The 8551-nt window shown below is 41.3% G+C and overlaps 1 protein-coding gene across 2 annotated transcripts; it reads right to left on the reverse strand.

Annotated features, from left to right (window-relative positions):
- Positions 1-2581: 2581 nt before the first annotated feature.
- Positions 2582-8347, reverse strand: AZU1 (azurocidin 1). 2 transcript variants are annotated; one of them, XM_044284396.1, is made up of 5 exons: positions 8257-8347; positions 5442-5595; positions 4469-4562; positions 3921-4154; positions 2582-2891 (listed from the first exon to the last, which is right to left on the reverse strand). In XM_044284396.1, exons 1-5 carry the CDS (start codon positions 8333-8335, stop codon positions 2742-2744), a joined length of 711 nt encoding a protein of 236 aa, XP_044140331.1. In that variant the 5' UTR covers positions 8336-8347; the 3' UTR covers positions 2582-2741. The 2 variants fall into 2 exon arrangements, with proteins under 2 accessions (XP_044140331.1, XP_044140322.1); XM_044284387.1 differs by having other exon boundaries at positions 4469-4610.
- Between the last annotated feature and the right edge of the window lie 204 nt (positions 8348-8551).

Here is an 8551-nt window from a genome sequence, read left to right on the forward strand (position 1 = left end):
TATTAAGTATTGTCATCAACCACAGTAGACTGGTTGTGTGTGCAAGAACCCTATACACTGTATCTGCATTTGTTGGCACTGTTATTGCGTTATTGTGGAGGTTGTGACATTACTTTGTTAAAGGGAACCTGTCATCAACTTTATGCTGCCCATAATAACAGCAGAATAAAGTAAAGACAGGTAAGTTGATTTCAGCGGTCAGTCATTTATAAGTTAAAACCAACATCACAATCATTGCAGACTGGGCCTGGAAAAGAGTCCCGGCCACCTGAGAAGAGTCATGGTTATTCATGAATTCCTGCTCTCCCCGGGGGTGATTGGCTGACAGTCTTCTACCTAGTTTTCTCCCTTTCTCTCTAGGAGAGAACTGCAGATGGGCAGGAGAGCAGGAGATTATGAATAACCATGACTCTTAACAGGTAGATTTGACTCTTTTCAAGGTCTGGGCTGCAATGATTATGATGATGGTTCTCAGCAACCACTTACTTTTAGCTGATGAGTGACACACCGCTGACATCAGCATTTCTGTCACTATTATCTGCTGCCCTCAGTGAGGTCAGCATAAAGTTGATGACAGGTTCCCTTTAAGTATGATCCACCTAAGGGCTCATTCACACGACCGTAGTTTGGTTCTGCAGTTTTTGCGGCTCTGGTGCGGACCCATTCACTTTAATGGGGCCGCAAAAGATGTGGACAGCACTCTGTGTGCTGTTTGCATCCATTGCTCCGTTCCGTGGCCCCGCAAAAATTATGAGTCATGTCCTCTTCTTGTCCGTTTGCGGACAAGAATAGGCATTTCTATAAAGGGCCGTCCATTCCGTTCCGAAAATTGCGGGAGGCATACAGGTGGCTTCCGTGTTTTTCGGATCCGCAATTTGCGGACTGCAAAACACGGTACGATCGTGTGAACAAGCCCTAAAAATGTATGCACTTTGGACGAAACTCAGAGCACCATTGCTTCGGTGTCTACACAGCAGCATTGTGAGTGGGCCTGTAATGTGGAAGGCATTAACCTGTCTTTTCTGTGGCAGATTCCTTTATGGTAAAATACTTGAAAATTGTACAAGTCCCTAGTTTCTCCATTCACTAAAAGTGAAGTCATGATGTCATTTAAAAAAATATGTCTTTCTTTCAAAAACAGCTGCCTATAGGTTATTTAGGGCATTGAAAGGCAGCATCATTAGAGTGCATGGGGCTCAGTTGCAATACCACATACAACCTGTGGACAGTTGTGGCACTGTTTTGGAAAAAAGGCAGTCATTTATAACACTGGACAACTCCTTTAAGTGCTTTAGCCAATACAGGCTGGAGACATTGATGCTGATGAAACTCGTTGCATGATGTTACTGACAAATATTAAGCTTTACACATACATCCAGGTATGCCTCAAAATCTGAGGGATTTTGAGGGATTCTTGTTTTTCTGTTCAATAATTAGGTACAGGGGTACTGGCAAGTAAAACCCAACCAATTGTAGATTGGGATCAGTCTAAAATGCCACTCCATGTTTGGTTCATTTCACACTTTCCTACAAGACCCTTAGTGATATGATAAAGCTCGCTATTAGTGAATTGTAGAACTGTACAAAAAACGTCAATCATAGCAGCAGTGACAGCAATGTTGAGTGGGGGACAGAGGCGTAAAATTGGTAAAAAAAAAAAGTTAGGGTGGGTTCACATCACCGTTATGGATTCTGTTTTTGTCTTCCCTTATAACATGGTTATAATGGAAAATAACTGAATCCATAAAATGGAAGTCAAAAGGGAAGCCTTTTACGAGGCTATAGGCAGCATAACGGATCTGTCTGGTTTCCATTATGCAGCTGATAGCTGTAGGCAGTCTGGGCATGCTGGGAGTTGTAGTTTTGCCACAGCTGGAGAGCCTCAGGTTGGCCATCTATCGTCTATAGGAATGCTGAAGACAGCAGAGTACAACAGATTGGACTGTGAATAACCATTTCAACCCAAAAAATGCTGACCAGGTTGGGGGAGGGGGTGTTACATGTACTGGTTTTGTGACATTCGTTTGCTGTGAGTTTATGGCAGTTGCAGGGGGGATAAAGTCCTAAAAATTACATGTGCAACAAGACCCTAATGAAGTGGGATACATCTAGGAGACACCCTTGAACCAGCAAACAGTTGTGAGAGATGAGTCGTTTCAAATTAGAAAAAAAATGTGATTGAACTAGGGGATGGATTGAAGAAAAATAATGAAGGACTAGGTGAGTTTTTGCCAGGCTTTCAGATAGTTCCCATCTTTGGACTCTTAAACTCTTCTAGATCAATGATCAAATGAAACTTATCCTAGACATTAGAACCATTTATTAAAACTATTTATATTTTTATGTAGACTGCCATTTTATACAGGCTATAAAGGTCCTGGAGAAAAATTCCATTCAGAGCTAATCACATTGATTCAAAACATTAGACTTTATCAATAATATAGGGTTGGGCCCAAGAAACCCCGGTCCGACACTGATGCTAAAGTATGTGGGTGAATGAACATGATAAACTCTTATTGAGGAAACGTTCCATGATGCCGTGAGACGTTCATGTACAGATTGATAAAAGAAACACCAAGGCAGCACTGCAACAGGAATCTTTATTTTCTTTATATCAGTTACATGTTCACATTGTCATTAGGTCAAATGATATAAACTATGCAATGCTCTATGAAGGGGTTAAAGCCGATGATCTAACAGATGAAGTTACTTATGGGTGAAGAGGAGAGCTTTCTGCACCGTCAGCTGTTGATAGATCTATCAATAAAGTCTCGGAAAATGGCAACCCGGGAGAAGAAATCAGGAGCTACCCCACTTCCACAGCTCCGGATTATGAAGGAAGAAATACCTTGAATGACCCCATTGCACACGAGAGGACCTCCAAAGTCTCCCTAAAAGAAATGTTTCATATTCTTATTACTCTTATTGCAAAAGATAAGGTTTGTGATTAATTTCTGTGGGAAGCAAAATAAGGATTTTCAGTCGACCAACATGCACAATACCTGGCAACAGGATTTAGCTTTCATTTTTTATCTAATTTACTTCATCATGTAAAACCTATTGGGCAGTGGATGCGTAAAAGAGGCCTATGTGTAAATGGCACCATTCAGTCTTAAAATATGGACTGCCGAGTTAAACATTAGACACAGACCTGTTTTTAGCATCCCATAACCCATGTTGTGAATCACGCTGCCTTAAAACTCTTTCCTGTTTCCATAAATTAAAATATATATAGCTGCACTATTTCTCCAACCCTATTTAAAGCCAATGGGGGCCACCATGGGGCCTGTGTCCAACTGGAAGGCCAGCTATACCTGACTTGTCCCATGTTTGCCATGCTATAAAATAGGATATACTGTATGCACTCAAACGGTGCATTGCAATAAGCAGCATCAGACTGTTGTTCCTTGGGCCCACCAGAAGAAATGAGTCTCGGGGCCCATTCCCTATATCATTAATAATGTTTAATAGGTTTTGAATTAAAGAAACTGTGCATGATTATCTCCAAAGGCAGCTCTAAATATTTTTTTTCTGGACTTTTGGGCCCATGGCATTATTGCCTTGACCCGCTGGAAGAATCTCTGGTGGGCAGGGGTGCACCTAGCCTTGCTGCTGCCTGAGCCCCAACCCCTCCAATACAAATTTCTTAACCCAACCCCTTCCCTCCATCCCTACTGTTAAAGACATACTTGAAAAACATTACATACAGAGCTACAAAACATACAGGGTAATACAGCAACACATACTGTGCCCACCGTGATTCCCAATACTATTCTGCAAAAACAGCCAATTCCCTTCTGCTGCTCCCCTATCTGGTGCTGCCTGAGGCAATCGCCTCACCTCGCCTCATTGGTAGTGCACCCCTGCTGGTAGGCCTGTACGACCCTGGCAATAAGCAAAGATTGTTTTTGGGTACTTACAAAGCATATGCCAGCCTGACGCATAAATACTCCGGTGCATATATTGTTGGGGCGACATTGATCTCTTGCAGTCACTGTGACATTGAGTTCTTGAAGACTGTTTGGAGCTCTTGCCTGTGTTCCCAATCGCCCCCATCCTGAAGTGATACATTGGGTTCCAGCTGGGACTGTCTCATTCACTCGAGGTAGACTAACCAAATTAACTCTGGAGTCCAGAGCTACATTTCTATCAAGCTACATCAGCAAAAAAAAAGATGAAATCCAACATGATTCTTCTTTTCTGAGACATCTCCCATCAGAGGACAGGTAGTACCCTCTTACACATTAGATCAGTGATGGCCCAACCTGTGGTTTTCCAGCTGTTGCAAAACTCCCAGCATGCCCAGTCTTTCTACAGCTATTGGCCTACAGAAGGGCATGGTGGGAGTCGCAGGTTGGCTATTCCTGCATTAGATGGTCTGCCATGTCCATCTAATGTGCGAGGCCACCTTTAGTCTATTAAATAATGCCATCTTTTGTGAACAAGAGTATTTTCTTTGTATTCTCACCTGTAATATAAGGATATCATTTTCCAGTGTCTGTGGATTGAAGCCGTTTTCAAAGACTCGTGAAATTCTAAAAGTTTGCCTGGAGGCTTCGTTCCTGGAAAGAGAATGAGCCCCTAATATGACTGTCACCTGATTTGGGTTTCTGCGTGGTAAAAGGAAAGAAAAATGTAAATAAGGCGTATGTTATAGCATGCACTGGTGATATCATATTCAGGGATACTTTATTAGTTTATTTGGGTAAGCTGGCCATACACAGTAAATACATGTCCGCCAATTAGGTCAAAAGAGTGATCAGGCAGTAGGGCTTCAACCGATTCTTCTGTTATCGAGGAGATACCTTCAGGCAGCAGCTCTTTCCTCTATCCTCATTCAGGATACATACATGCTCAGCCAAGGATGCATGTATATGGTGGAGTCAGCCAAACGAACCTTCTAATAGGTACGGCCAGCATTCGTTTTGGATGTAGTAATGCAGCCATAATTAAAATAAGTTGAATTGTGTACCTCTCCCATCATATTTCTAAAGACATGTTTGAACTGACCATGACATTTAAATGTGTGTTTCCAGGATGAATAATGGGTTTGTTTTTTTCTACAAACCGCACCACATTTTGCTTGCGCTGTGTCTGGTGAAGCCTCTCAGTGCCATTCACTTAAAAGGGTTGCCTCGTCTCAGATATGTCAGATAGGTGCGGATCCCACCTTTGGGACCCACTCCTATGTAAAGAATGGGACCCGGAAGTGAACAAAGAACAGCCATGCATGCACAGCCACCTTTCATTTATTTCTATGAAAGTTTCGAAAATAGTCAAGCCGTGGCTCAGCTACTTCTGGCAGTCCCATAGAGGTGTATGGAGCAGTGGTACATTTGCATGTTGCACTCTCCATTAATTTCTATGGAACTTCTAAAAATGTATCCGCTTGACGTACAGCAGAAACAAGATGTAAACAGTCCGTTAGTGATGCTACTTACATATCTGACAGGCAATGGGCAGCTGTCATTACAAACTGCTGGGCAATGAGTGATCCCCCACAGAAATGCTGTCTTCTAAACTGAAGAGAGGCAATGTATGGGTGAGAATTGGGAGCAGCCTCCCTTCCCCCAACAATCCAAGTACGGAAAGATCCTGAGAAAAACATTGTACCAGAAAAACAATACCAATGTGAAAATACAATCACTAGTTATAATCGAGACAGAGAGATAGATAGATAGATAGGATAGAACAGACATATAGAAAGATATGGCAGATAAATATTTCCCACTTGCTTTGGAAATGCTAAAATGTAATTAGTCCTGCCAATAAAGCTGATTTGATTTGATATGGATAGATAGATATGAGATGGATAGATAGATATGAGATGGATAGATAGATATGAGATGGATAGATAGATATGAGATGGATAGATAGATAGATAGATAGATAGATAGATAGATAGATAGATAGATAGATAGATATGAGATGGATAGATAGATATGAGATGGATAGATGGATAGATAATAGATAGATAGTTATGAGATAGATAGATATGAGATAATTCGATAGATAATTGATAAAGTAGCAAAAAGGCAGCACTCCAAAATCAGTAAAAAATTAAGACTTTTTTTTTTACTGATTTTGGAGTGCTGCCTTTTTGCTACTTTGTGTATTGGGCAATAGTCTAGTCCCTTTGAGCGTGCAGCCTTCTTTGTTCAAGTTGGATGTAGTGCTGCTAGATTTTTGCTATAGACAGGTAGGAGATAGATAGATAGATAGATAGATAGATAGATAGGACAGACATATAGAAAGATATGACACATAATGATAGATAAATAGATAGATAAAAAAACAAAACAAAAAAAAATACGAACCGGCACCAAGGTCCCATTCAATAAAAAGAAAAAAGCCAGCAGCACTCCAATAAGATCAAAGAACACGTGTGGTTTATTCACCCAGTGTCAAGTAGCGACGTCTCAAGCTTGAGAGAGACCGCAACAAGCGGTTGAAATGTCGCTACTTGACACTGGGTGAATAAACCACACGTGTTCTTTGATCTGATTGGAGTGCTGCTGGCTTTTTTTCTGATAGATAGATAAATAGATAATAGACAGATAGATAGATAGACATATAGAAATATATGACACAATGATAGATAGATAGATAGATAGAAGATAGTTTGATAGATAACAGATAGATAGATAGATAGATAGATAGATAGATAAGACAGACAAATTGAAAGATATGGCACAGATAGATCGATAGATAGATATGAGAGATATGAAAAAGATAGATAAATAGATAGCTGATAGATAGATAAATAGATAATAGATAGATAGATATATAGATAGATAGCCTATCTTCATAGCAGCAGTCCCAGCTCCTACCATCACAAAGCCTTGCTACACCAAAAAGCCCCAGAAAAACAAAGCACCCTGCAACAAGTCACCCAAACCCAGCCTGCCCAAGCCACCAACCAATATAGCCTGACAAAGGGCAAAATCCAGAGGACGATACACAAGTACAAAGAGGAGTATATTAGCGTCTGGAAAAACGACATAAGAACATCCCAGAAGCTGACAGTATACCAGAGCCTGCAGAGGGAGTACAAACTGGCCCCATATCTGGAGAAACTCCCCAATCCAAAAGACAGACAGATCCTGAGCCGGTACAGACTGAGCGCCCACAGCCTGCTCATTGAATCCGGGCGTCATCGACAGAGGTACATGCCCAGGGAGAGCAGACTATGCCAGCAGTGCGACCAGGAGACCGTGGAGGATGAGGCTCATTTCCTGCTGCGGTGCCCCAAATACTCAGCAGTGAGAGAGACTCACTTCAGGAGACTGTCTGATCTCTGCCCAGATTTGACCTCAATGGAGGAGGAAGAGAGACTCTCCATACTGCTGGGGGAGAGGAGAACACAGCGGCCATAGCAGCACAATATATTACTGCCTGCCATAGACTGAGAGGAGCCTGATATACCATGGACTCCTATACCCCCACCCTGTATATGTCCCCATCCCCCAACCCTACCCAATTATTTCCCACTTGCTTTGGCAATGCTAAAATGTATTTAGTCCTGCCAATAAAGCTAATTTGATTGATAGACAGATAGATAGATAGATAGATAGATAGATAATAGATAGATGCGACAGACAGAAAACTATGACACAGCCCAATCAATAGATAGACTAGGTAGTATGTAGATAGGTAAAAGTTAAGTAGTAAATAAATAACCGTTAGTCGTTGTACAGTAATACATGGCTCTGCATTTTTTTCTAGTATAATTGTGTATCAAAATTTCACGTTTTGCCAAATCTCTGCTTGTTGTCAGTGAACGAAAGCCTTGTTTAGATCCAAATATACCTTGATAACATGCTGAAGGCACAGGGGCATAATTACAATGGAGAGTTCGGACACTGAGCTTTCACAAAACGTGGTGGTCTGAGTGTGGAGACTGCCACCTTTCTGTGACATATCAAAAGTTTTACGTGTGACTCTTTAACAAACCGTTCATCTTTGTCAGCCTGCTATGATCATGACAGGTTTTTCATTAAAATCATGTAGAGTTTTTTGGAGGAGGTTTTTAGCCAAAGCCATAAGTGGATCCAGCATTGGGAAGTATAAACCTTTTCACTTTATATTTCTGATTTCTCATGAATCCACTTCTGGCTTTGGCTGAAAAACCTGCAGTAAAACCTCCTCCAAAAACCTTGTGTGAGCCTACTCTAATAATCCTCAGGTACTGAGTAGTGTGAACTCATTGACTCTCAAATACATAGTCCGTACTGCTTGATGTCTACCAATGCTCACCTCCTTCCACCAGGCATACCCAGAGCGCAAGTGGTATGATGAAAAGACCCATGTTTCCAGTGGCCTTCATAGTGATCATTCTCTCGGGTTCAGCATATTTATAACTATCCATCAACCGTTCAAATTGCATCACTAACTGAACGGCATTGTGTAAGTTCCAACTGCACAGGCGAGTGAAGGAAATCAGGAATTGGCAAAATGTGAACACCAGAGTGACTGCTGAAAATTGCCAAAATTGGTTTCTAACACGTCTATTCATGAGATGATATAAAACAAAAAAAAACTATGGTTGGTT

The sequence above is a fragment of the Bufo gargarizans genome, chromosome 1 (assembly GCF_014858855.1).
Source record: "Bufo gargarizans isolate SCDJY-AF-19 chromosome 1, ASM1485885v1, whole genome shotgun sequence".
NCBI lineage: Eukaryota > Metazoa > Chordata > Amphibia > Anura > Bufonidae > Bufo > Bufo gargarizans.

What these genes read in the sequence shown, in the direction of transcription:
- AZU1 (XM_044284387.1), bottom strand. Translation starts at nt 8,335, where the DNA reads ATGATCACTATGAAGGCCACTGGAAACATGGGTCTTTTCATCATACCA. An exon ending in ATGATATCCTTATATTACAG is followed by an intron (nt 4,155 to 4,468) that starts GTGAGAATACAA and finishes TTGCTGATGTAG; the next exon opens with CTTGATAGAAATGTAGCTCT. An exon ending in GTCAGGCTGGCATATGCTTT is followed by an intron (nt 2,892 to 3,920) that starts GTAAGTACCCAA and finishes CATTTCTTTTAG; the next exon opens with GGAGACTTTGGAGGTCCTCT.